General features: G+C 48.1%; 2 protein-coding genes across 6 annotated transcripts in view; both read left to right on the top strand.

The window, feature by feature from the left end:
- SLC23A2 (solute carrier family 23 member 2) overlaps nt 1-16,943 on the top strand; it is a 56,702-nt gene extending 39,759 nt beyond the window's left edge. For both annotated transcript variants that reach the window (XM_027669087.1, XM_027669086.1), the window contains 8 exons: nt 2,761-2,881; nt 3,550-3,706; nt 6,460-6,607; nt 7,177-7,282; nt 10,157-10,286; nt 10,405-10,542; nt 11,680-11,775; nt 12,272-16,943. In XM_027669087.1, the coding sequence (XP_027524888.1) occupies nt 2,761-2,881; nt 3,550-3,706; nt 6,460-6,607; nt 7,177-7,282; nt 10,157-10,286; nt 10,405-10,542; nt 11,680-11,775; nt 12,272-12,504 (1,129 nt within the window). In that variant the 3' untranslated portion in view covers nt 12,505-16,943. The remainder of the gene's footprint in view (nt 1-2,760; nt 2,882-3,549; nt 3,707-6,459; nt 6,608-7,176; nt 7,283-10,156; nt 10,287-10,404; nt 10,543-11,679; nt 11,776-12,271) is intronic.
- Nucleotides 16,944-19,846: 2,903 nt separating this feature from the next.
- The window catches only part of RASSF2 (Ras association domain family member 2), a 9,771-nt gene continuing 1,902 nt past the window's right edge, over nt 19,847-27,715 (top strand). Inside the window, exons 1-5 of one of the 4 annotated variants that reach the window (XM_027669092.1) lie at nt 19,847-19,921; nt 21,158-21,323; nt 24,347-24,434; nt 26,089-26,164; nt 26,786-26,937. In XM_027669092.1, coding sequence (XP_027524893.1) covers nt 24,376-24,434; nt 26,089-26,164; nt 26,786-26,937 — 287 coding nt within the window. In that variant the 5' untranslated portion in view covers nt 19,847-19,921; nt 21,158-21,323; nt 24,347-24,375. Of the gene's footprint in view, nt 19,922-20,589; nt 20,659-20,916; nt 21,052-21,157; nt 21,324-24,346; nt 24,435-26,088; nt 26,165-26,785; nt 26,938-27,715 lie in introns of those variants that run through there. The other 3 variants (XM_027669091.1, XM_027669094.1, XM_027669093.1) reach the window with 3 other exon arrangements.

Genomic DNA, 27,715 nt, shown 5'->3' with positions numbered 1-27,715 from the left:
ACTGCAGGACTCCCCAGCAGGGAGGGACACCAAAGGTGGCATTGCAGGACTCCCCAGCAGGGAGGAACAACCTGTGCAGGAATAGGGATGTGAGTGGGGCTGGGTAAGGTCAGCTGGCACTTTGGCAATGACAGCAGCAACTCAGTTGCCCAGAGAAGCTGTGGCTGCCCCCTCCCTGGAAGTGTCCAAGGCCAGGTTGGACATGACTTGGAGCAACTCAGAATAGTGGAAGGTGTCCTTGCCCATGATGTGAGGTGGAACTGGGTGGGGTTTGAGGTCCCTTCCCACCCAAACCATTCTGGGGTTCTGTGTTTCTGTGACCTTGAGGAGGCAGGAAAGGACAATAACTGAAGGGTGTGGAGAGCAGAATTTTGTAAAGCAGGAGTTGGTCTGGGAGCCACTGGCTGGATTGGCTTCAGTGCTATAAGAAGAGATGATTTAGCAAAACACCAGAGAGATGAGTGACCCGTTTGTGTTTCTGGTTTTGTGTTTGTGTCAGCAGGCAAATCCCATTGGTGGTACTGGTCCCTTTGTCACTGGGACTGCTTTGCTTACCTGTGTCCAAGAGAAATCTGTGTGATGACAGGGAGCAGCAAATATTTCCATAAATGCCATCAGTGGATGAACCAGAAGTAGAGAGATTTTTATTTAGTGGACAGAAAGGCTTTTTGAGGGAATTTCAGGGCCTGGTGTGTGTGCCAGGGAAATTAAAGAACTGGGATCAGTGGTATAAAAAGGAATAGCTGAGAAAAACGAGATAAAGACAAAAGCTTCCCATGAGCTGGATAACCAGCCAAATAAGGCTGGAAAGCAAATTTTAGGGAGAAGGGAACTGGCTGAAGCAGTTGCTGCAGTCAGTGTTCAGCACCCAACTGTGCTGGCTCTGGGAGGAAGGAATGCCTTGATGAGATCAGATTCTGATCTGACTAATCTGTTTGCACAGTTCTTTGAACATGCAAAGTATTCTGTAAGTGCAGCTTATGATTAAAAGGGCTCTTTAATTCTCTTTTATCTTGGATGGGAGCATCATGAATATTTTTGTAATTCTATTATGTTAAGCAGCTGATCCAAAGGAACGTTTTATTTGCCTGTAAAACAAATTCCCTGCAAGTTGGGACTCCCATGAAATGAATGATCGTGGAGTTGGACATGGAAACGTGTAATTCAACTTGACATTTTGCAGATGGAAAAAACCAAATCAATTTAGGAGCAGCATTTAAATGTTACCCAGTCAATAAGTATTTCTGGCTTCTGGCAGAGCGAAAATGTGGGTTGTTGGAAATAACTCCCGTGGCCTCTCAAAAGTGACTGTGAGCTCTACAAGATGTGGCTCTTGAAATTGTGCTGAGATAAAAGTCCTTCCTTCAGCATCACCTGTGGGAGAGCTGGGACCTTCTACAGGTGCTACTGGATAATATTCCCAGTTTCCCAAACAGTTTTCTGACCTCTCTTGTTCTGCAGGAGCCAAGCTGGAATAATTTAATCCATAAAACACATCTCATCATGATCTGTAAAAAGGGAAATTATTCCTGAATTGGGCTTTTTGTCTGGTCAATAAAACTTGGGATTTAAGGGATTTGGGGATATTTTACAGACTGGCAGGAAGCCCCTCTGCCATGGAGCCAATGTAATGTTAATTGCAATAATATAATAGTAGTATGTTTTTTACAACTCTGTGCTAAATAAATCAAAATACAAAGCTACCTGTCCTCGGAGAGGGGAGCCCATCTTTCCATAATGGACTTTGGGAGAGATGCCAAAGTGTTTCCTGCAAGGAAAAGGTGCCTTTCATTCAACAGTGGGGGCTGTAAATGCCCCTCCTTGTGCTCTGTGTTCTGGAGACTGAGGGAGAATAAAGCTGGTTTGTGTGTGACACTGGAGCTGAGCTGGGACAGAGAAGGGAGAGAGGCTGAAAATCCACTTTTTTTTAAAGTCAGCTGATAAAAACATAATCTCAGATTTCAGGGAAGCTTTGCTTCTTCAGACAGCTCAGTCTTTGTGAGGCCTTTTCAGAGCAGAGCTGGGGTTGGCTCCTTCAGAAATGAGCAACGTGCCCTGGCTTCTTATTTTGCATTGCAGTGGGGGCTTATTTTAGCTGTAAAAATGGATTTTTAACATGTAGAGGAGCTTGGCAGTTTCAGTGAGGGGGGAAATGCATAATAATTAAGCATCTAAATGTGGTGAATGCAATTGCATCAAATCTTGGTTTTTTGGGCTCTATTTTGCTTCATTTGCAGCTGTTTAGATGCAAATACAAAAAAAAAAAGGATTCTCAAGAATAGAAGAAATAATTTCCCTCACAGAAAATTTTCAAGTGCTTTTGAGTTTTATGCAAATTTTGAGATGTAAGGATTATTGTATACAGGCCTTCAGTTTTCCTTGTTTTCAGCAAGTTTTGGTCCTTGTACTCAGCAGACCTGGAGCACAGATAGAGTTTGGGAGGAAAAGAAGCAGGAGCACAGAACAGGAATGGCTGGAAATCTCCCTTCAGCCCAAATCCTTTTCCTAGTTCATTTACCTGTTTGGTGCTGGCTGTTTTTGCAGCACTTTAGAATCCAAATTTTGTTTTGGCCTCTGTGGAATAATAATTTATTTAAAATTATGTTCTCTTAAAATGCCTTGTCTCGTGCTAAATTGAAAATGTACATTTATGTCTCGTGTCTGAAGAACCTGAACAGGTTAATGCTGGGAGGGATTTATAATATATTGGTGCTAATGACATGTCTTTTTTGTCCCACCCTCCTCCTCCTTTTTTCTCAGGACTATTTTCCTAGTGTTGTTGTTCTCTCAGTATGCCAGAAATGTCAAATTCCCCTTACCCATTTACAAATCCAAGAAAGGATGGACAGCATACAGGCTGCAGCTTTTCAAGATGTTCCCTGTAAGTCCTTGAACTTGTTCTTCACTTGGCAAAGAAAGCCCTGATTTGTGTTTCGGGGGTTTTTTTATCTCAGTTTTGATTTTTCTTAATAATACAATAGATCACAAAGGTGAGGTAAAAGCTTAAATGGATTTATTGGAAACTAAGTGGCTCTTTGGCCACAGGAAATATTCTCATTGCCAGATCCCATTCTGATGTCTGATGAGGGGGTTGTTGGAGTGATGAAGATCATGGAGGGGAGGGAAGAGGGAGAGAAGAAGGGATGTTTGTGGATGCAGGGAAAGCCTAAACTGAGCCCTCCAAAAAGGGATGGTGAGATCGTTATCGTCTCATTTTACCAAAGCAATTCTCAGTTCCCCCGTGAAAGGCTTCTTTTCATTCCTCTGGTAAAACTGAGACTAATTCCTGAGTTTGTTAAAGTGCCCACTTGGAGACTTTCCCATTTGTTAAGGAGAGGAGAGACTTGCTCCAATTCCAGAGCTTTTGTAACAGCACCTTCCTGGGGGGCCGGGGGGGAGCACCCAAAGGATCTGTTACAGCATTTGCTGCTTGTTCAGACCTCAAACCCCACTCGGGTCCGGGGCTGACAATGTTCCACACAGGGACTGTTGGTTGATTATTTGCTGCCGAGAGCTGATTTTAACAGCTCGACTTCTTCTCTCTCCCAGATTATTTTGGCAATTCTGGTGTCGTGGCTGCTGTGCTTCATCTTCACGGTGACGAAAGTGTTTCCCTCGGAGAGGTCCGAGTACGGCTTCTACGCGCGCACGGACGCTCGCCAGGAGGTGCTGCGGGTGGCCCCCTGGTTCAAGGTCCCTTATCCCTGTAAGTTGGGCTGCTCTGAGGGGCAGTTTTCCCAATAATGCCCCTGTTTTTCCAGTCATACCCCTGTGAGCGTCAGTTCTCCTGTTTCAGAAGTGTTGCTGTTTCAGTGATAAATTCCGAGGAACTTTGACAACGGTTGTGGGTGGGCTGTGCCTGCAATTGTCCAAGGCCAGGTTGGAGCAGCCTGGTTTAGTGGAAGGTGTCCCTGCCCATGGCAGGGGGTGGCACTGGATGATCTCCAAGGTCCCTTCCCACCCAAACCATCCCATGTTCTTGCCCATCTCTGGCAGCTCCAGCTCCATCCCACCAGCAGCACTGGGGGTCTCAGACCCTCCTCAGCCCCAGCCCAGAGGCAGCTGAAAGACTTGGGTTTAACCTGTCACTGTAATGGATTTAAATGCCAGGGAGTGGGGTGAGATGGGATTTTGGGAAGGCCCTGGCACAGGTTGCCCAGAGAAGACCTGAGAGCCCTTCCAGGGTCTGAAGGGGCTCCAGGAGAGCTGGAGAGGGACTTGGGACAAGGAGTGGAGGGACAGGACAAAGGAGAATGGCTTCCCACTGCCACAGTGCAGGGCTAGATGGGATATTGGGAAGGAATTCTTCCCTGTGAGGGTTGTGATGGGCTGGGATGGAATTCCCAGAGAAGCTGTGGCTACCCCATTCCTGGAAGTGTCCAAGGCCAGGTTGGAACAACCTGGGCTAGTGGAAGGTGTCCCTGCCCATGGCAGGGGATGGAACTGGTTGATCTCCGAGATCCCTTCCAATCCAAACCATTCCATGATTCCAGCATGCACTGATCTAACAACAGCCATGGGGGGGCTGATGGTTTTTTCTCATTTTCCCCTTTCATTGATACCTGAAGATCTCACCCAAGAAAGGCTTTGTTTCTGACACTGGAGTTTGTAGGAGGCACTTGCAGGGTTTATCTGGGCACCTCTTGATAACATTTTGTGACTTTCCATAAAACGTGGATTCCCAGTCCTTGCTGCTCAGTCCTTGGCAGTGCTGTTGGTGTTGTGCAATGACAAGGTCGTGTTATTTCAGCTCCCGTAGAGCCACTGGAGTCACTGAGTTGTTGTCTAAAGAATCACTATTGTGTGGAGGTTTTCCCAGCTTACTGCACTTCCTTGCCCCAAAGACACCCATCCCTGAATTGGCACAAATGTTAATGACAAAAATGTCCTGACTTGCCAGAGTGGGGTTGGAATTGGGCCGATGGGCAAGTCAGAGAATGCCAGTCCCTGCTTATCAACGGGCAATGAAAGTGTTTACAAGGGAACACCAAACACTTCATACAACAGTTGGATACTTGTATTCTTTTATTGGCCATCTCTGAGTTTAAAGGTATTAAAGGCTGGTTTTATGGCATGAGACAGAGTTACACAACTGGTTCACCTTGTGCTGCTCAGAAATTAAGGGATAATAAGAGAATAAAATAATATAAATTGTTAGGAGTATCACTCCACTGTCATGAGGCAGCTTCGTTGTGGTTTCCCATATGCTTTGGTTCTGATTAGTTCTTAAAAGAAACCACTTCTAAAGCAGAAGATGAAGCATAGAAGCTTTTGGGAAAGAAGAGGAGGAAAACTTCACCGTGATTAGACCTTTCCTATTTGTGAACTTCATTCACGGTTGTGTGATTTCAAGCTCCTTTTGTTGCGAGAGGCTCATCTATTTCAAAGAGATAAAAGCATCGAGGCAATTGCTGTGGAAAACCTGCCAAGCTCTTCTGCAGGCTTAAATTAATCTTATTTTCTCTACTACAAAAGTTTGGAGCAGGGAGGTGTTTGTGCAGTGATCAGAGCTGGTTGTGGCCCATCCTGTTTGATAACCGAAACTCATAACCAAAGGCTGAGTTCTTTGAGCAGTAATAATTAAGTGGCATCTGCCTCACTGACCAGAATTGTTTTCCCACAAGCTGTAGCTCAAATTCCTGCCTTCTGAACAGGAGGAATTCTTTTTGGTGGGGTTTTGTGGTTCTTTGGGACTTTTCCAAGCAGGATCAAAGCAGTTGGTTTGGCGGATTTTCCTTTGCTTCTTTCATCTACATGGACTTGCCAGATTGTGTTTGAGTGAAGGGAGCTTGTTGTTTCCATTAAAGATGCATAAATAGTGTGGCCACGGGCCCAGGGCAGGGACTGTCCCCTGTGCTGGCACTGCTGAGGCACTTTGAATCCTGGGACAGTTCTGGGTCCCTCAGAAGTAGAAGGACATTGAGGAGCTGGAGCATGTCCAGGGAAGGGAATGGAGCTGAGGAAGGGGCTGGAGCACCAGGAGCAGCTGAGGGAGCTGGGGGGGCTCAGCCTGGAGAAAAGGAGGCTCAGGGGGGACCTTCTGGCTCTGCAACCCCCTGACAGGAGGGGGGAGCCAGGGGGTAGTTGGGCTCTGCTCCCAGGGAACAAGGGACAGAAGGAGAGGGAACAAGGGACAGGAGGAGAGGGAACGGCCTCCAGCTGTGCCAGGGGAGGCTCAGGTTGGATATTGGGGAAATTCCTTCCTGGAAAGGGCTGTCCAGCCCTGAGCAGGGGTGGAGTCCCCCTGCCCAGGAAGGATTTAACATCCCTGTGGATGTGGCACTTGGGAACATGGGTCAGTCAGTGGTGGCCTTGGCAGTGCTGGGGGAGTGGTGGAACTTGATGATCTCAGAGATCCTTTCCAAGCCAGACAATTCCATGATTCCGTGAAGTGGCTGTATTTTTTGATACCTGAGTTGTTTTTGGGCAGGGTTGATCTCAGTGTTGTTCTCCCCACAGTTCAGTGGGGGCTGCCCACCATCTCTGCTGCCGGGGTGATCGGGATGCTCAGCGCCGTCGTCGCCAGCATCATCGAGTCCATCGGGGACTACTACGCCTGTGCCCGGCTGTCCTGTGCTCCTCCTCCACCCATCCATGCAATAAACAGGTCTGGCCAAACCAGAAATGTTTGCAGTGTCTTCAGCTGCTTGGGTTTTTGGGTTTTTTTTCCCCTTGGGATAAGACAGGAATGTGCTCCGAGATGAAACGTTACAGTTTGGTCAAACACAAGGGCCAAGAAGCTGAAATACAAGATGCAATTGTCATGTGGAATTATTTTGTTGCAAATGGAGCGTTGGAATCCCAGTCCTGTTCTTCCTGGAGTCTGTGGAAGTTGATAGCATGGTTTCCATAGCGACAGAGTTCTAAATCAGGTCTGGAATTCGGGGTGTTTTGTCAAATTCACCTGAAATGCAGCTGGAGAAATAAAGAGCAGCTCTTAAGTTTGACTTGAATTATGTTGTAGTTTCCTCAGTTTAAGAATGTGGGTATCTAAGACTCAGAAAACAGAACTCAAATGGGTGTTCCAGGTTTGTTGGAGCTGGAAACATGAATTACAATAATTCCATAATGGAACAGATGCCCTGACATCCCCCCTGTAACCCTGAGCCATAAAATACCCTCTGGAGGAGTCTGTGCTCAACAAACTGACTCTTGGTTTCTGTTTGTGGTTTACAGGGGGATTTTTATTGAGGGTCTCTCCTGTGTTCTGGATGGGGTATTTGGGACAGGGAATGGATCCACCTCTTCCAGCCCTAACATTGGTGTCTTGGGCATCACAAAGGTATGTGCTTTGCCTCGAGCTCTCAGGGACTTGCTTCATCTCCTCAGGTGTGTTCCTTACGTTCACGTTTCACAGCATGATCCTCTTCCAGGAAACCATTCTGCTCGTGCAGACAAACTTTACACATCATTCTGAATTCACCTGCCTGTCTGTATCAGCTGTTCTCTGGTGGAAATGCATTATTCTGCATCAGGGCCTCAAAGATCTTTTTATTCAGAGTAAAAGGCAGTTAGAACCTGCAGAAGGCAGATGCTGCCAAATAAACTGTCCCTTGGAAAACCAAGGCAGCATCCCAGGGCTCTGGGGTGGTTTGAGTGAGGCACAAACACTGTAAACTATGTAGAAATTGGTACTTTTTGGATGTCTTGGCTCTGAAGGCATCAGTAGGGAAGTGACTGTTTTTAATGCCTCACTTGAACACAGTAACGTGCAATTTGTGGTCCTTGGGCTTTATCTACATCTGTACCAGGACAGACATCAGTACACTGACACAGACACTGCAGTCAAGGTAATTTGAGAGTTAAATGTACCCTAAATGTTTGTTTTTAAGGCACTGATTAAGGGGTTACGTATTTTTTGGGGTGTTAATCAACAAAATATATTGAGGAATCCCTTTGTTCACATGTGGGACTGGATGAGTGCCTTGAACTGAGAGGCCTTGGGATGCAGAGAGATTTGCTTGATATTGTTAATTTAACCTTGTTAAGAAATACCAGCAACATTGGTAGCAGTAATTTATGTTGTAAATTGGTACATCTTGTTGTGGATTTTGCATGGAAGCCATAAATCCTTCATGCACATGAGGTGGAAAGTGTGTGTTCTGTGCTTCCAATAACTCATCCCTCTGACCTAATACAATATAAATGATATATTTATCTTCACCCATTTATCATCTACCACCATTTGTTTCCTGCACAAAGGATTATTCTGCTGGGTTTAGGATGAAATATAACACTAACAGCACCATCTGCTGTCTGTACCAGTTGCCATTCAGCTGCTGATGGAAATTTCCCAGAAGAAATTTTAGTCAGAAAAATCCTTAAAGAAAGGTTTATTCTGTTCTGCTTCCTTTCTGGTGTTATTCATGGGGGCTGATATGAATTAACAACACTTTTCTATTAACAACCCACAGAAATGAGTGGGCATTTTGCTTTGGGACAGTAAAGAATGAATGTTTGATGGCAGCTGAAGCAGGGTTGACCACAGTTAGTCTGTTCAGAGCATGTGGTGGAGGAGTGAATGTGCCTTACCCAGAGTGGCACAGCTGGATGGCTCTGCTCCAGTGCTTCCTCTGGCTTTCCTGCCTGCACACTCATTCCTAAATTCCTAACGGTATTTCAACTTCATTTCTGCCTAAATAGATTTTTGGCATGTGGATACTCTGTTGTTTTTGGGAGGGGAAAATCCTTAGTGCTGCATCATCCTGGTGATCCCATTCTATCATTTCAAAAGGCATTTACCCTCCTTGAAATTGGTATAGAATGACACTTAGAACTTAAATTTCAGGCTCCAACTGGATGTAAATACTGCACAATCTCTGAGCTGGTCTGTGAGTTTTATTTGATTAAGGGGAGCATCAATTAACTCTGATCAGTTGGGGCTGAAGTCTGGGCAGCTCATGCCATAATGGTGGTGGGGAACTGGAGGTACCAGGTCCTACCTCGTGCACTCCCAGATAATCACCCTAAATGTGTGTGCTGGGAGTAAATATGCAGGCAAAGTGCTGCCCAGGGGGTTTTCAGGAGCTTTCCAGAGGAGCTTAATTTGTTTGCCTTGCAGTGATTGAGCATTTGCATAAATAAGTGTCACCAGCATGTGGGTCTCTAAAGAATTTGCCTCTTTCATGCAGGAAGATAATTTTAGAGCAAGATATTGGTGATACTCTATTTTAGAGCAAGATATTGGTGCCCCTAAGGAAATTAGTGTCTTCATAAGGTAGAGAAAGGTGCAAGTTAAACTCTGTTGTAATTTAGTGAACTCCCCAATTTGCTGGTGTAGCTCCTGTTTGCAGGTGAACAATCCCACCTGAGAGCTCAGCAGTGAGGAAGGGGGGGAGAGAAGGACCATTTTTCAGGCCTGCTCTGTCTTGTGTTTCTCATTTCACTCATTTAGCTCAGCCACACCTGGTCAACAAATTAATATCTCCTTCGCTTTGAACCTGAACACTCTGTACCAGGAGACCTGCAAAGGGCTTTGCCAGAAATCACCTTACAGTGTAAAAAGGGTTTTTTTTGTCCCTGGGGCACCTCTTCTGGCACTGGAACAGTGTTAAAATATCAACTGTTCAGGTTCTTCATCTACCACTGCAACACAGACAAATACTGCCTGAAGTTCGGATGCTTAAAATAAAACTGGGAAGGAAGTGCAGGCCCTTGGTTTCAGTGTCAGCACAGCCCTGATTTGCATGTGGGGTGAACTCAGTCCTGGTCTCAGAGGGGTTTTGCAAAACCTTGGTAATGTCAGCTTAGAAATCCCACTCCTCTTTCACCTCATCCACATCTCACTGTGTCAAAGGGCAGCAACACATGGAATTTATTTGTTCCATTTTCCATCTCTCCCAGGTGTGGCCTCTCTCTTCTTGCTTTCTCTGTTGTAGCTGGGCCTGCACCACATTTCCTGGTGGTTGTGCTGTAGCATTTACACGTGGTTTTAGAGCTGGCTTGGTGTTACCAAAACCCAAAGTAAAGCAAGTTCTGTTAGGCTGGAGCACAGCCCTGTCCCAGCTGGGCCCTGCAGCCTCTGAGCACCATCAAAAACACACAGGAAGCTCGAGAAGAAATTTAATTGAAAAGGAGGATAACAACATAAATCTCCAGGTGTGAAGCTGGACCAAGTGCAGACTTTTTCCAGTGTCTTTTCCTTTTTTCCCTGCAGGTTGGGAGTCGCAGGGTGATCCAGTATGGAGCTGCCTTCATGCTGCTCCTTGGGATGGTTGGGAAGTTCAGTGCCCTCTTTGCATCCCTGCCCGACCCTGTGCTGGGGGCTCTCTTCTGCACCCTCTTTGGTAATATGGACTTTACTCCTCTTTTGCACTCTAATTCTGTGTTCATATGTATTTTTCTATCTGTTTTTGAAGGAAAAGCCTATCTAAAAGCTGATCTTTGGGGTTTTTTTTTCTGTAGGGATGATTACAGCTGTGGGTCTGTCAAACCTCCAGTTCATTGATTTAAACTCCTCTCGGAATCTGTTTGTCCTTGGATTTTCCATTTTCTTCGGGCTTGTCCTCCCAAGTTATCTCAAACAGAACCCCCTGGTCACAGGTACGTGTTCCTGCTCACCCACACAAAACCTGCTTTTCCCTTCCACTGGCATGGGAAGTCCAAACAGGTACAAAGGAATGGAAAGGTCAGTAAGAGAAAAACCAAAGTATTTGGAGACAATAAAAGCTGTAGATACAGATAAGCTTTATATGTGTGTGTGTATATATATATATTCTCTGAAGAGAATTAGTTAGGATGTTGAGACCTGAATTAAATGTTTCAGTGGGATACAACTGAAGTTTTCCTGCTTTTTCTTGGTACTCCATAGAGCAATGAAAGGGGGCAAACACCAGGAAAAAAAGACAAAAAGGGTGAATCTGAGATGTAAATGACGTTAAAAGACTAAGGGGAAGCACCAAGGTAGAGTTTGGGAGGGAGGGATTTTTTTAGGGTGTTGAATTTTTTTGTCACTGCAGACACATGTTCTGAATGGGAATTTTAATTTTAATGAACTCCAGGCTGTTAATCAAATTGTAGCTTAGGGGAATCCATGGGGAGGGTTTTCTGGTTTAGTATTCCCTCTCAGCAGTGATCATGACATCTTGTGTCATCAGAGATGGGCTCTCTAAAGGAATATTTCACTGGTTTGGGGTGTTTTTAAAGGAAATATTAACTGACAGTATTTAGCTGTCGCTTCAGACCCAGATTGAAGGGCATATCTGTCCTACTTTAAGTGGTTCACAAAGCAGATCATTCAGGCAGAGGTGGGTGATCACACACTAATAGAATGTTCTGCCATGAACTGGCGTTTTGAAGTCTTGCCCTTTTAAAAAGTAAAGATTTATAAAAAGAGTTACTTCAGTCCCACACCGTTTTACATTTTGGACATTTCTCCATTTTATAGTTTTCTAATAATAAAAAATATATATATAAAAAATCAATAGTTTAAATTAGCTGTGTCTGCAGTAAACTCTCAAATGGTGTTTTGTGACATTTTTATGAGCAACTGCAAGTTCATGGAGTTACATTTTGGGGCAGAATGTCCCATGGGGGCTGTGTTAGGTGAAGGTTCTTCTGCATTAATTCCCACATGTTTTCCAGAGTCCTGTTCGAACAAATCCCTCACTGAACTTGGCAGGATGTGTATATGCCTGATAAAAATGACCAAAGGTCTGTATTTGTGCCTGTTTTTTGCAGGAATAGCAGGAATTGATCAGGTGCTGAACGTCCTGCTCACCACAGCCATGTTCGTGGGGGGCTGCGTCGCCTTTATCTTGGACAACACCATTCCAGGTCAGCACTGGGTTTGTCCTTATCCTGAGCAACAGCTGCCTTTCTGCAGGAACAGCATTCCTGGGAGGCAGGGGAGCAGGGAGACATCCCTGCTTTTGCTGTTCCCTCCTCACACCTGCAGCCTGGCTTTCCCTGAGAACCCCCGGAATCCTTTCCGGGCTGAGGCCTCTGTCCTATAAACATCCCAGAGAGCTGATCAAAACCAACCCGCAGCAGTCTTCAGAAGGCAGAGAAAACTGTTTTAAGATCCAAACCTGCTCCATTCAAGAGGAAAAATTTGCTCTGACTTCCACTTCAAAAATTAAACATCGTATTTTTTTCCCTCTTCTGCCTTTCTGAGGAGTCTGGAAGATCTTTTCAGAGCTTTGCTGAACGTGGTGGCTGAGCCTTGAGCTTTTCTTCCTTCTTTTAACCTCTGCTTTATTACTTGTGTGTACACATAAAGATATCCAGGAATATATATCTTTTTTTTTCCCCCTTTTGTTTTGCCTTCTAGGAAGCCCTGAAGAAAGGGGAATACGGAAATGGAAGAAAGGGATCGGGAAAGGAAGCAAATCTCTGGATGGCATGGAAACATATGATTTGCCTTTTGGCATGAACTTCATTAAAAAATACAGGTGTTTCAGCTTCCTGCCCATCAGCCCCACCTTCATGGGATACACGTGGAAAGGCTTCAGGAAAAGCAGTAATTGCAGGAGTTCAGACGAAGACTCAGAAGCTACAGTATAGCCTTAGTTGAAATTATATTATCTAGTTGTAGTAAAAGATGTATTTGCAGTTTCTTGCTGATTAAGAAGCATTAAAATATATGTTTTGTATATCTGCATTTAAATTCTGGAACCAGAGCTGAGACAGATTTAAAAAAAAAAAAAGAAAAAAAAAAAAGAAGAAGAAGAAAAAAAAGGCTTTTTCTGTTGTGGGTGGTGGGAGCCAGATCTGGTGTCTCTGGGGCAAATTCCAGGGGTTTGGGGGAGTTGTAGTACCTAAGTCTGTTTATTTTAAATGGGTTTAGGTCCTGGAAGTGTGTAGGTGCTGTTGAAAAACTTTAATTAACTTAAATTTTGATTTTATTGGAGCCCTCAGTCCTGGCACTTGGCACAGTCATTGCTGGCAATGTTGGTTATGCCAGGAAATCTGAATCCATGGGAAGGGAGGGGGTAAAGAAAAGAAAAAAGGAAAAATAGTTACTTCTAGTCATGTCAAATCCCATAGATCTTGTTTTTTACTCCCTGATTTGCACATTCCATATTTGCAGTACCCTGAAAACTGGATTCAGTTGATAAAGGCAAATCATGAAAGTATTGTTTTGAATTATCCACAATTCCAGTGGCACATCCAGTGCTAAGACAGGAAGTTTCTGCACTAACTTTGCCCATGAAAACCAGGACTGACTTCTGCTGGCTCAGTGCTGCAGGAGCCACTTCTTTCACACCATTTCTCGTTTTCTGAACGTTTGCTTTTTCCACCTGGGATTCCCCCAGCTAATCCCAGTGTCCAGGATTTCCACCCAGGGACACGTGGCTGGAGTGTTACAGGGATGGGAAACTTGAACTTCCAGACAGGACTTGGTGGTTTTTTAGTCCAGTGCCTGCATGCAGCAAGATGTTTCCCAGACAGCAAGGGCAATGAATTGAGCAGTTCAGCAGTTAACCCCTGTCTCTGTGCAGGGAATGCCAGTGGTGGGAATGCTGCCTTGGATCTGGGCACGAGGTTTTTATGGGATATCAACAGCTGATGCTGCACGAGCAGCTGACGTCGCTTTGCCTCTTCCTTCTCTCCTTGTGGGGCTTGTCCAGAGGCTCATTCCTGCTGGGAAGGGGGTTTGGAATGGCAGAGACACTGCATCTGGCGGCCCCACCCACGGATGGTTTCACGGGTATCGGGTCCAATCAGGGCACCACTCAGAGATTTTTTTTTTCCTGGAATAGTCTCAGCTCTGATGTTTTGTGGGTGTTCACGCTCATCATGCATTCATAATTAACAGTTTTATTCCTGTTTAATGTTCTTACTATTGCAAGTTAGTTTTAGACTTCAGTGTGGCCCCAAAAAGCATTTTCAGCTGTGGAATCATCAGGGAAATGTCGTGTAATGTAATTTCAAGGCCAGTAATGCTCTACGGTGCTTGCGTTTTGTATTCCTGGAAAACCATAACAGTGGATCCTGTAATTCCCTGAGATATTTATCAAACTTTGACTACTGGACAGGAGCGCAGGAACTCTGTTTTCTCTGCTTCCAGGTTGAATTTGTTCTGGGTTTTTGAAGCATGGAGGGGTTGGGGTGGGAGGGCAAGGCAGGAGCGTGACGGATCAGTACTGAGTAGTGTAGAGTCGGAATGATTCCGTGGATATTCTCAGCATGCCATGGCTGTTTCCAGAACCTATTTTATCCCGCTTTTTCCATATCCAAGCATGCCTTTGTTCCTGCTTCGGGGAACTTTCAGTAGTTTGCAGTCTCGGTGTCAGTTGGGCTGTCTCGAAAGCTGGTCAGAAGAGTTGTTGTGTAGTAGACGAGGTTTGTTTGCCTGTGAAACAAAGTCATTTTTCCTCATTTTTTAAACTTTCCCTCTCCAGGTAGTCAGGTGTTCTATTCCCACGTCCACCTGCACACAGTTGGAGTGCAGACACCTCTGATCAGTGGCACGAAGCTTCCAGATTTCCCAACTTTTAAGTTCAACCAAAGACGTGTGTGAGACGTGGGGGAGTTAAAAATACATATAACAAAGGAAAACAAAAGCCACCTCTGGTGGTTGTACAACCCAAGGGGTTGTGGTGATGTAAAATGCCAAAGTTGATTATCTTGTAAAAGTTGAGAAATGGAGAAAAAAACCTTTTTATTTCCAGTGGTGCCACTTCAGAGCAGCTGAGCTGCCCCATCCAGCGGCACGGGAGGGACACCCCTGTTCCCAGGCTTTCCAACTCCTCCCCCAAGCAGTTTGGAGAACTTCAGAGAGAGGAGGTGATGAGAGGTTTGTCTCCTCTCACCCTGGCTGAGGTCAAGCCATGTGTGTTCTGTGTTGCCTCACCTGGGATTTGCCAAGACACTTCAAATTCCAGGGCACTGAATCCAGGGGGAGTTTTCCTCCTCCCTGGAGCAGAACACTCCTTTCCTGCAGCACTGGAACGACTCCCTGAACAGGTGCAGTCCAGTTCTGTGTTCAGCTGTTGGGTTTTGTTCTCTTGGTGACTTTGGGCCCTCCTGTGCCCGTTCCCCCCTGGCTGAGGGCAGGGAACACCGAGGTGTCCCGCAGGGAACACCGAGGAGCAGTTGAGGTTCTGGTCATTTTTGTAACCCTGTCTGTCAGTTGAGGACTCTCCACCTTATCCCGTGGGTGAATGGTTAAAGGTGGGCCTCAGGTTGGGAAAGGAGACCTGCTGGAGCCCCTGGGATGTGCAGGGAAGGGTCAGGATGGAGCCAGAGGCAGCACCTGGAGTGACCTGGGCTGAGGTGAGTGAGGACGGAGCTGTCACAGGTACCTTGGGAAGAGAAGCTCCCTTTTCCCTTCCTGAGGCACCTGGACCCCACCAGTGCTGCCAGTGCAAGGAGACCCGTTGCTTTTCCTTGTGAGGGAAATAACTGAGTTTCCCCTGGGTTTGTGCAGCTGCAGCAGGTGATTTTGGGCCTTAAACCCTCCCATGGCCACTTTTCTTGGTCACTTTTCCACCCCAGTGGCTGCTGTGAGATTCCAGGGGAGCTGGGTGCCCATCCTGAGCTGCTGAAAGGTGTGTTGGAGGATTAAGCTGCAGTTTGGAAAAGCATTTAAACACCTCATGTCGTGTTTGCTGGTGACATCCAGATGTAACCTGACTGTCAATGCAATACTGTATTTTCCTCTCTGTTTTCTTCCCTGCCTTTCAAACAGCCAAACTCCAACCACCCAGGGAAGGCAACACCTGAGAGGTGAGTTAAGAGGCGATGAGATGTTTCAACCATAAGAGGGAAGGGCAAATATTCATGGTAGAAATATCATTTTGTCATATCAAAGGTGGCATCAATGTATACAAACAAAGTAACTTGGGATTTTTGTAATTGATATTCTCTTGTATTTTTTTTAGGTTAAATTAAGGATTCTTGCTGACATGTTGAAACACGTTTTCTAAAGCAAATACTTGCAAATTATACCTATAGAAATTTAGGTTTCGTAGCTGCCGGCTGTGGCTGACTCACGTTGTCATATTAGAGGGACTTCACCTTGTACCTCGCTCAGAAAGTTCAACCTTTTAAACCCCAAATTTGCTTTTATGCCTTTTAATACTGACTTGAAATATGACAACTTGGTTTGTACATGAATATATTGCAGTATTTTATTTCCATATATTAAAAATAACATTTCCACTCAGGATAACGGCGGCGCTTTCCTGGGAGGGAGTGGTATGAGTGTCATGACAATGTCATGTGATGGTAGAATTTCTTCATTGACGAATCTATAGTGGTTGTGTATACTTTATTTACCCATGTTTGTGTTCCTACCCAAAACTGAAGGGTTTTCTTGTTCCTTTCCCCACTGAGCCCTCGGGGCTCCCGGTGCACAATTGGCGCTTGCACAGAAAACCCTCCCCGAGGAGCATCAGTGCGACCCCTCATTGATACATTTATCCTTCCAAAGTGTGGAAATCACATCATTCTGGGTATAAACAGCACTCCAGGCACACATGGCCCCAAACCCCTGGTGTCTGATGGTTTGGGTGAGCCTTGGCTGCCTCCACCCACCCCAGCTATGCTCGATAGAATCAATCTCTTGGTGTGTAAAACGCGCGTGTGAGACCAGCACGACCTTCACGTTTCTTTTCCGTGGCCTTTTGCAACCAAAAGCGACTTCTCTTTCCTTTTTCCTTGATTTTTTTGGAGCAAGGGGGGCTGTGGCTCACTCTTTTTTGCAGAGAGGTCCCACCTGGGGCAGGTTTCTCTGTGTTTTTGGAGGCTCACAGGCCCCTCAGGGCTGTGGAGCTGTGGGGTTGGGGAGGCCACGAGTCCCCAGGGTCTCCCTGGGCTGCTCCAAGTGTTGGGATCCGTGTTGGGAGCCATCCCGAGTATCCCTGGCTGGTTCCCATTTGCCTGTGGCTGTTGCCATCCGTACCTATGGATATCAGAGGGAAATCTCGACTTGCCTTGTGTACTCTGGCTTTTCCTCCACCTTTCCAGGTCAATCATCTTTACTGCCAGTCCAAATTCTTGTATTTGTCTGTTCATAACAACCTTTGGCGTAACAAACTATTGACTGTTCTTAGGCAGTGGGGATAAATTTTCTTTTTCCATAACTTTTTGTGACTGACTTTGGCTGTAAAACTTTTTTTGTTAAACAGCAAGAGTTTATTTGGGAGGGGGGGTGGTGTTGATTTTTTTTTTGTTGTTGTTGTTCCAAGATGTGTAATTCTTTTATGGAGTTTTGGTTTGGGTGTTTTTGTTTTTTTTTTTGTTTTTTTTGTTTGGGTTTGGTTTTTTTTTTATCTCATGGTTTGTTTGGGTTTTTTTTTTCTAACATTGCTTCATTAAACAACTAAATATTTAAAAATGTAATATTTGGACCAGATGTTGTGAATAATAGTAGATAAAGCTATTTTATTCTGTATTTTTAAAGCTGTTCAGTATAAATAAACGCGGGCATAGATGCAACGTGGTGGTGTTACAGTTCCTTTTAAACATCCCTTTTGATGGAGAATCATGGAATTGGAGAATCCTGGAATGGTTTGTGTTGGGTGGGACCTTGAAGCCCATCCAGTGCCACCCCCTGCCGTGGGCAGGGACACCTTCCACCAGATCAGGTTGCTCCAGCCTGCCCTTGAACACTTCCAGGGATGGGGCATTCTCTGGGAATTCCATCCCAGCTCCCCCCCCCATCCTTACAGGGAAGAATTTCTTCCTAATTGAGAATTGACCATTTGGGAATCCAGGTGATGGGGAGACCCAGAATCCCTTTGTAGCAAGTGCCACCCAAAAATACAACCCCCAAGCACCTTCCTGAGCCTTCCAGCTCTCAGCCCCCAGCTCATGCCACATGGACACGTTGCATTCCTGGCTTTATTGGGAAGAGGCTCTTCCTGCCCATTCCTCTCCTTATTGTCCATCCCTGATTTCAGTTCAGGTGCCTCCAGGGTCTCCCCCAGTGCTGCTGAACCAGCCGAGTGTCCCCTTGGCTCATCACCAGCTTTTAAATGAAGCTGAGAGCACCTCAGCTCCTCCCCTGCCCTTAAATGAACTCATCTGGTTCCTCTGCAGCTCTGCTATTAAATTCCCAATGTTATCCCAGAGCAGCAGCACTGCCTGTAATGGATCAGGGGCTGGAAACATCCAGCTGAGGCACCTTCAGGTGTCTGTCGGCCTTTTGCAGGAGCTGCTCCTGCTTTGAGGGGAATGAAGACACCCAAGTGCTTTCCCAACTTGGATGTAGCCCCTGGTGATGAGTCCAAAAGTGGTGGAGTCAGATGGGAACTAAAATGGCCAAAAGTCACCCAAATTGGCAGTGAGAGCAGGGGAAAGTGGATTTGGGATCAGAGCCAGTGGAGCAGCTGTGTGACCAGGGCAAGGGATTTCTCATCACTTCAGGTTTGGGTCTGTGATGAAAACCCCTCTGATCTTAATCCTGACTAATCCCCTGTGCTGCTGGATCAGAGCTGAGGGAATAACTGCGTTTTCTCCTTGTGTTTTGCCCAAATCAACATTCGACATCGACCCACGGAGGGCTTTATTTATCTGGGGCAGAATCCCAGAATTTGAGGATTTTCAGAACGACTGAAACACCTTCAGACAGGGCCAGCAACTGTGTGTCAAAGAAAACCAGTTCAGGTCCAAGGAAAGGCTTTTCCAGAGCCACATCTCTTCCCATCTGGTTCCCAGAGGCTCTGTAAGAGCTCCCAGATGCTTCCACACAAACTTGCATCCAAGTGTGTAATATCACTCAGCATTTACTGGCGATCAGCTCGGGGGGCTGAAAGCTGAAATAATGGGAAGCTGCCAAGGTAGCAAGGAAGGGATTTGGGGTGTTTGCTCAGTCCGGGAGGAAACAACTGAATCTGGGAGAGTTTTGGAGCTGGTGCTTCATGCTGAGGCCTGACTGAGGTCCTTGGTGGGAGCAAATCCATCCAAGATGACAGTTTAAAAGGCATCAGCTGCGATCCCTGTGTGGCATTTGGCACAGAAATTCAGGATTCAAGGAATTCACCTTGCAGAACAGGTGCTGCAGCATCCCTGTTTGCCTTTTCCTGGGAGATTTTCAGCAGCCTGGAGGGATGCTCAGGCTCTGGGGGGATGGAAGCTTTGGTCTCTTCCATGTGGATTTGGTTCCACATGTATTTGGTTCCTCATGGATCCGTCTCATGCTTGTCTGTGGATAAGGAGGCACTGCCAGCCTGGCCCAACCTCTCACACTGCAGGGTGTCCACACAGCAGGAACGGGTCAAATTCCTTATCCTTGATAACTAAATCCCTCTATCCAGTCTCGAGCCTTCCCAACCCACCACAGCACATCACAAAATCAGGATTTAACCCAAATTTGCAGCCAAATCCCCCTGTGCTCCCACAGGTGCCCACACCAAACCCTCTGTTTATTTTTACTTTTCGCTCCCTGTGCACCCAGCCCACAAGCTGAGGGTTGGTAGAAGCCTCTCTTTGGGGTGAAACCCCTGGGGTTTGGGGCCAGGGCTGGCTCTGCTCCATTGTGAGCCTGGCCCGGCTCTTCCCACGACAAAGGGCCTCTGATCCTGCCAGCCCCGAGATGCTGCTGGAATATCAATCCCGACCAGCCTGGCTCACTTTCACCGAGTCAGTGCTTCCTCAAGCCAGATGGCTCCTCCAGAACTTCTCATGTTTTACATACAAATCCAAGAAAACGGGGGAAAAAGGCTGATTGCAGCCCATGCCTGCAGAGGCGCCTGTTTGGCTCAGGCAGCTGCTTAGATTATTTCTTTGTTTTGGGATTTTTTTTCCCCCTTCGTGTGGGCTGTTTCTAGGCAAATTCCTTCAAAAGAAAAAAAGCCCAGAGAAGCCACACGGCACTGGGAAAGGTCAGGAGCAGACAAAGGAGGAGGGACGTGGCCGCTGCTCCTCTGGAATACTGAATACCCCCAAACTCCCCCGACGTCCCCCCGCGGTGCCGGGGCCGGATGGGCAGGATGGGACCCCCATCCCGGGAATGCTGAGCACCAGTTCAGAGGTAACTGTGACCCCCAGCTGCAACAGCTGCTTCCAGGCAGATTTTATTTGAATTTTTTTCCTCCCAAATCCCTTTCCCGGGGGTGGTTTTGGATCCAGAGGGGATCCCACGGCCGTGGCTGGGAACCAGTGCACGGCTCCATCGCTCCCTCCCGGCAGAACTGCAAAGGGCGATGCCTGCCTGGCTCTGGCACTGGATATCCCGGGGCTTGGGGCATTTTAAGGCAGAAATAACCACTTTAGCCTGCGTGATACAGCCCACAAGGCTCCTTCTGGGAATTCTGCATAGAGCTGGAGCTCTGTAAGAGCGTTTCCAGCCTGGATGCGTGGGATGGGGATTCATTTGGAATCCTGCTCCTGGCAGCGGGGATGGAGCATCCTTTGGGATCCTGGTCTTGGAGCGCAACCCAGGTGTCAGAAGCGCGTCCTTTGAGAACCCAGAGCCCGAGCCAGGGATGCGGGACGGAGCATCCTCAGGGATTCCGGTCCGCGCGGGGACAAACCGGGCACCTGAATCCTTCGGGTTCACCGGCCCTGGTCCCCGGAAAGGGATCCCGGAACCGGGCTGTCCCTTGGGATCCAGGTTCCGGGATGACCCTGGAGCCGGAGGGGGGGTGTCCCCCGCGCTCCCACCCCCGCGCCCCGCCCGCGCCCCTCCCCGTCGCGTCCCGCCCCTCCCCGCCCAGGGGCGGCCCTTGGGGGGCACCGGCTGCGGAGCGGGACCGGCACCGGCACCGGGTGAGTGCGGCTGGGATGGGGCGTCTCCATGCTCATCCTCACCCCCACCCCATCCTCCATCCCCATCCCCATCCCCGTCCCGCGGGGAGCGGCCCCGGGGCTGAGCCGCGGCCTCGCCACGGCCGCGAGCGGAGGAGGTGAAAGCCGCGCTCGCCGCGGGGAGCGGGGGCGTATCCGGCCCCCCAAACCCCGGGGGGACACCTCGGCATCCTCCGCGCACTCTCAGCATCCCCCTCCGTGCTGGGGCCGCCGGAGCCGCAGCGCCCGCGGGTCCCACCCCGGGCACGGCACCTTCGCCGCGGCACCGCCGGGACCCGCCCGCTGCGGGTCGGTAGCCCAGGACGAGCCCTTGGTGGCCACCGGCTCCGGCCGGGGAAGTCCGACCTGCTGAGTGTGCAGTGGGTCCCTCGCCCGTCCCCGAGTGCCCCCCCACCCCGGTTGCACCGCCGGCTGTGCCAGCGCTCAGCGCTCCCCTCCTTTTCCCCCTTTCCCCTTCCAGGACGGAGCAATTGGGCTGGAGAACAATAGCGGCGCTGGAAAACAATGGAGCCGCCGCACCTTGGCGCGTAGGGATGCGGGAAGGACGCGGGGAAGGGATCCCAGCCCCGGAGTAGCGCCTGAGCCGGAGCCCCCAGCACCGGCACAGGGAGGATCAGCGGGACGGGGTGAGCGCTCGGCCGTGTCGTGTCCTGTCCTGTCCCGTCCTATCCCATCGTACCGCTGAGCAGAGCCTGGTGGAGGCTCCCGGGAGGAATTGTCGCCTTCGGATGATGCTTTGCTGCCGATCGCGGCGGGATCGAAGCGCCCTTGGGCCGGGTAAAAGCCGCCCCGGGCTGCGGGGACGCGGCGGGGTTTGTGCGGGAGGGAATATCGTGGCCTCCCCGGGGACAGGGATATTCCCACAATCCCTCGCACGGCCGGGGGAGCCTCAGCTGCGCCAAATCCGCCTCGGCGGGATCGGCCGGGGATGCAGCCAAAGCTTCCGTGCGCTGCCGGGGGGGACCAAACAGCACCCCCACCCCCCCAAAATGCTGATTTCTTTGCAGGAACAGGGTCGAACATCCCTCTCCTGCTGAAAACACAATATTGAGGGGGGTTTTCCTACTTTTCCGCTTGTTTTGTTGTTGTGTTTGAGTTGTGAATCTCCCTGGGAGCTCGGCAAAAGTGAGAGCTCACCCCTTCTCCATGTGAGGGGCTGGGAGCATGACCAGTCTCCCTCTGCCCCACGGGGCACTTGGGGCTGTAGGGATGTGGGAAGGGGCTTAGGGAGGTAGTTTTTAGGGAGTGGAATAAGTCTGGGGGCCGTGGGGTGGGCCAGGCCTGAAAGCACTGGCAGGAGCAGCTGGTGCTGGAAGGCAGAGAGGGCTGAAATCCTCCTGCCACGGGGGCAGGGCATTGATTTATCTGCTGGTGGTTTAAAAGCACTTTGTGAGGCCTCAACAGAAGCTCAGCCTGGGCAGGGACGGGGGAAATGCGTCAGCTCAGGGTGGGGAAACTGAGGCCCAGCGGGGCCGGGGAAGGGGCTGAGCTGCCCTGGCCGCGCAATTGGGCAACTTGCACTTTGGCAGCCCTTCTGCTGGGGGCATTTCCAGCCTTTTGCCAAAGCTGGGGGGGAATATTGGGGGCTCAGCAGTGGCTGCTCTCTGGCTGGGTCTCTGTTCCCCTCCACCCACCTCCCAGAGCTTCTCCAGACCCAAAAAAGGAAGAATTTGCCCCTTTCCTGCTGCTCGGAAGGGGATGTGATGACGGAGGCGAAGGTGGCAGCGCCGGGGCGTAAACAGGAAACAGGATCCTCAACACAGGAGGATGAATCTGCCTTTTGGAGCTCCCCTTCCACCCCAAAATGTGCTTTTTTTTATGGCTGGAGTTCACCCCCTGTCCCCTTCAAGGATCCTGGGATTTGGCTTTGCCCCTTTGCATTGCTGTGATGCTCCAGACTGAACCTCCCTAACCCTAACCCAAAGGGCTGTGCTGCTGTAGGAGGGGTTTTTTTCAGCCACTTTTATTTTTTTTTCAGCCAGTTTGATATTTCTGGCACCAGTTTTGCATGAGCCAACAGCCCTGTCCTTTAATCCTCCCGGGACATCTCCAAAGCTTTACCATCCGCTCTCAGGGGACACCCCTGAGATCCTCATTCCTGCCATTCCTGCATCTCACAGGTGCTGAACCCCAAATTTGGGTCCCCACAAGCACTGACATTTGTCCCAAAACCTTGAAGCTGGCTACAAAATCCCTTCCCACTCTCATTTCTGAGGGATAAATAGGATTGTTGCTGGGTTTATTCCCTGTGGGAGGATGGATGGATGTGGAGAGGTGGCTGCCAACCACAGGAGGAGGGTTTTGCCGGGTTTTTCCAGGTTTTCCCAGGGTTCTCCTGTGGCTCCTCAGGAAACCCAAAGCTCTGTCAGCCCTTCCACTGCCCCACACGATTTTTCAGTGCTGAGTTTCTCTTCTGCTTTTTCTCCAGGACCGGAGCAGCTTCCTGCCCTTCCCCTCCTGCCCCACCTCCAGCGTGGCCTTTGCAGCCTCTTCTGGGGTTTGAAACATGCCAGGGAATATCTTTTGTCATTGCCAGTCATTTATACGCTGGGATTTATCCCCACTTCAGGATTGCTGCTGGTTTTAGGGGCAGGTTCATCCTCCGACACAGGTTTTACCACAGGGCCTCGGCTGAGCCATTTCTCTGCCTGCATTTGTTGTGGGGTTGTGTGTTTTCCTTGCAGGAAAACGGGGTTGTTTCCCAGGGGGCTGGGAGGAAGCACATGGTGATGTGGGAGGTGGAAGAAAACAGGGGTTTGCAGAGTAGAGGCTTTTATTCTCGCCTCGGTTTTTCTTTCGGGACAAGGGAAGGGAGTGGAGAGACCCTGGAAAAAGGGAAGCCCGTCTGTAGGGGGGTGGCACAACAATCCAAGGAAAAGCACGGCCTGAGAAGCCCTTTTTCATCATTCAAAACTGCCCCAATGCTGCATTTCAAGGTGTCTCTGGTGCCCCATTTCCACAGTGCTCTGAGTCCTCAAGTGCTCCAAGGTCTTCATCCCAAGGCCCATTTTAATTCCCCTTCACTGTGTCCAAAAATCACTCTGGAGATCTAAGCCAGGGCCAGTCCCAAGGCAGCATTTTTATGGGACTTTCCAAGTGTTTTGCACAAGAGCAATGGAGCTGTTTTGGCACAAATATCCAACTGGTAGCATTAAAAAAACCCCTGAAGGACCAGCCCAGCATCTCTGGCTGCTTGGAAAATCCCCCCCTGTGGCACCACCGGGTTTGGGATGGCACAGGGAAGCAGCAGCCAGGTCCAGACTTCAATGTCCAAAGCCTTGCAGAATAAAATAATAGTAAAATAAATACAGGAAAGGAGCAACTCCCACTTGTAACCCTCCCACCTCCTTGTTTGGCATCACAGGGACGTCCATGGATGCTCCAAATGCAAATTCCATGTAAGTGAATCCACCGGGATTAAATTTTCAGTGAGTTTGCGGCTCCTCTCCCTTATCTGATCTCCCTCCTTTCCCATCATTTTCCCTGGAGAAGCCACATCAAACTCCACATCTGTGTCCTCTGGAGCCTTTTCCCAGGAGCTCTTCCAGACCCAGGGGCTTTATTTTCTCCCGGTTTTCCATGGATGGGGGTCAGGGATGTGGGAACGGGGGGGCTCACTCTGATGTTCCTCTCTCCTCCCTCTCTCCAGCTCAGCTCCCATGACAGAAGTGTGGGGGGATGGATTACGGAGGTGGAGAGGACCTGGTTCCCTGCGGGAAAGATAAATTCATCTCCAAGTAAGAGGCTCGACAGGGCTGGAATTCAGGAATCCTGGAGGAGCTGGGAGCTGGGTGGCTTATTTGGAATGTTCCAGGGGAAATATATATTCATTTTTTACATATATATATATATATATAAAATTAATATATACATACATACATATAATTAATATATTTATTTATATATTTATATAGTGTATCTATTTTATATATATTGGTTATATATTTTTATATAGAATGAACATATATTATATAATATATAATATATATTATATTATATATTGTATTATATTATATATAGCAGTGTATGGTATATTATAATATATTATAGTATATTGATTTATTAAATTGATTTATTCTACCTGTATATTATATGTATGTATTATCTCTAATATGTAATATAATATACAATGTATAATCTAAAAATGTAATGTATAACTATATATATAATATTATAACAATACATAATGTTACATATATATAATGTTATATAAGAATATATAATACTATGAATACAATATATAACATATTATTTATGACCTATGCTATATTATCTATGACCTATAATATATAGTATTCCATCGAGCTGGAATAATGGAGTGACCCTGGGTTTTAACTCAATTCAGTTGGATTTGGAAGGAAAAAGCCATTCTGGGGCAAGAAATGGTGATTTTTCTTAAAGAAAAAGGGTTGTTGATGGGACTTTGAACTTTTCCTTAGGGGTGTGACCAAATGCTCGATAAACTTTCTTTAAAAAAACAGGTTTTGCTGAAAAAGTCCTGATTAAAAGCTCTTCTTTTATTCTTTGGAAAAGAAGTAAAATGATTCTTAAGTTTCAGGGAAGATTTTGGAGGAGCTAAAGCAAATCTGTGATATTCCCCCCTCCTTTTTGCCTTCTGATAACCCCAAATCCCCGTGATTTGTTCTTGTTTATGGTGGTCTGGTGGTGCTGAGCATCTTTAACCAGCCAGCCCAGCTTTGGGAATTAATGCCAGGGGCATCACTACCCTGGCATCACTCTCCTGGCTGGGTTTGCCAGCTGGGGATGGCTTATTTTTATTTTTGCAATGATTTTTTTATTTACAATTTTAAATTTTTGTTTTCATCTTTATCTTCATATTTTATCTTTTAAATTTTTTTTTTCCTTTATTTTTATTTTCGTGATTACTTTGCCACCAGAACAAGGCTCAGACTCTGATTCTGAGCTCAAGGTCAGGCTCTGGCGCCCGGAGCCAACGTGATAAACCAGCCTGTGAGAACTTGTGACTCCACATGACCCCAGGGCTTGGGGGCCCCGAAAATGGCTTTGTTTTTCAGCCTCGTGACCAACTGCCCCGAGGTCTGATGGGTTTTCCTACACCTCTTTGGGATATTTATGGGGGACACGATCACAGGGAGCTTCTCCCCCTCGTTGTGGATTGAACCCATGGCCAATACCTTCAACAAGGGAGGTCTAGAGGTGCCAAAAGAGCCAAATTTGCCTCAAACTCAGATATTTTTGGGTCCCCCAGCAGCACAGTAGGTTCTTCAACCAGGAAAGCAATTCCTGCTTTCTCCCAGATCCTCAAAATTCCCTCCCCATCCAGCTCAGGAGTCAGTGGGTGGTGCCTGCAGCATCTCCTCCCCTCCCTCCAAACCTCTTCCCAGCGTCTTTCCCGCGTTTTTTCCCCAGAAATGAGCTGCTCCTGCACCTGAAGACCTACAACATCTACTACGAAGGGCAGAACCTGCAGCTGCGGCACCGGGAGGTGAGAATGACCCAGGCAGAGGGAAACCAAGGGAACTGGGCTTGGTTCAGGCTTAGGGAGTCATGGAATCATGGAATGGGTCAGGTTGGGAGGGACCTCAAAGCCCATCCAGTGCCACCCCCTGCCACGGGCAGGGACACCTTCCACTGGCCCAGGTTGCTCCAAGCCCTGTCCAACCTGGCCTTGGATCTTCTCTCTAAACTGGAGAGACTGGATTTGTTGAATGGAGAAGGAATTCCCTGACTGGTCTTCAAGGTCCCTTCCAAACCAAACTATCCCATGATTCCATGTCATGATTCCCTGTCAAATGCTTTACCCAGGCCCAAGCAAATGCTGCTCTTCCCTCATCCCCCAGTGCTGCAGCCTCATCCTGGAAGGCCACCAAGTTTTCCAGGCATGATTTGTCCCAGTGAAGCCATGCTGGCTGTCACCAATCCTTATTTTCCACATGCCTTATCAGAGTTCCCAGGAGACTCTGCCCAGGCACGGGGTGAGACTGGGTGGATTTAGGGCGTCCAAAAAATGCCTTTTAATCACAGAATCACTGAATGGTTTGGGGGTGAAGGGACTTAAAGTTCATAAATTCCAATGCCACGTTCCTGGGTGTTTTTTGGGACGCAGGAGGAAGGGGAGCTCATCGTGGAGGGGCTGCTGAACATCTCCTGGGGGCTGCGGCGCCCGATCCGCCTCCAGATGCAGGACGACAACCAGCGCATCCGCCCGCCCCCCTCCTCCTCCTCCTGGCACTCCGGCTGCAACCTGGGAGCCCACGGGTGAGCTGGGGCTGGGGAGACAGCAACACCCCCAAAACCACCCCCAAAAACCCCCTCAGCCCCCTCAGGGCTGTCGGGATTCGCTGGTTCACCCCCCTCTGCTGTCTCTGGGCAACACCTGCAAGGAGCCAAGTCAGGAATAAAGGAAGGTGGGGGTTTGCTTTGAAAAGTCCCCCCCTGCTTTGCAAAGACCCCCAATTTTTTTGACCTCCCTTTTGCAAAGACCCCCCTCTTTTGCACCCTCAATTTTGCAGAACTCCCCTTTCATAAAGCTCCCCCTTCTGCTACGACCCCTCTTTTGCAGACACTCCCCTTTGCTAAACCACCCCTTTTTGCAAACCCCCCCTTTTTTCAGACTCCCCTCTTTTACTTAAATCCTCCTTTTTTCACCCCCCTTTTTGCAACCCCCCCTTTTTACAAACCACCCTTTTTTGCAAATCTCCCACTTTTTTCACCCCCTCTTTTTTTAAAAACCCCTTCTTTTACTAAACACCCTTTTTACACCCCTTTTTTTTGCACCCCTCTTTTTGCAAAGACCCCTCTCTTTCACCAAGATCCCCCATTCAGTTTCAAAAGGAAACAAATCCCCCCGTTTTTCAACTCCTCCCTTTCTACAGCCCCCAATTTTTGCAAATCTACCACTTTTTACACCCCTCTTTTTTTCAAGCCCTCTTTTGCAAACACCCCCTTCTGCCAAAATCCCCCTTCTTGCAATGCCCCCTTCTTTTCAAAGACCTCCCTCTTTTGACGAAACCCCTTTTTTGTAGCCCCCCTTCTA

The sequence above is a fragment of the Corapipo altera genome, unplaced genomic scaffold, assembly GCF_003945725.1.
Source record: "Corapipo altera isolate COAL_440 unplaced genomic scaffold, ASM394572v1 61022, whole genome shotgun sequence".
Classification (NCBI taxonomy): Eukaryota; Metazoa; Chordata; class Aves; order Passeriformes; family Pipridae; genus Corapipo; species Corapipo altera.
This window is presented reverse-complemented; position numbering and strand designations above follow the sequence as displayed.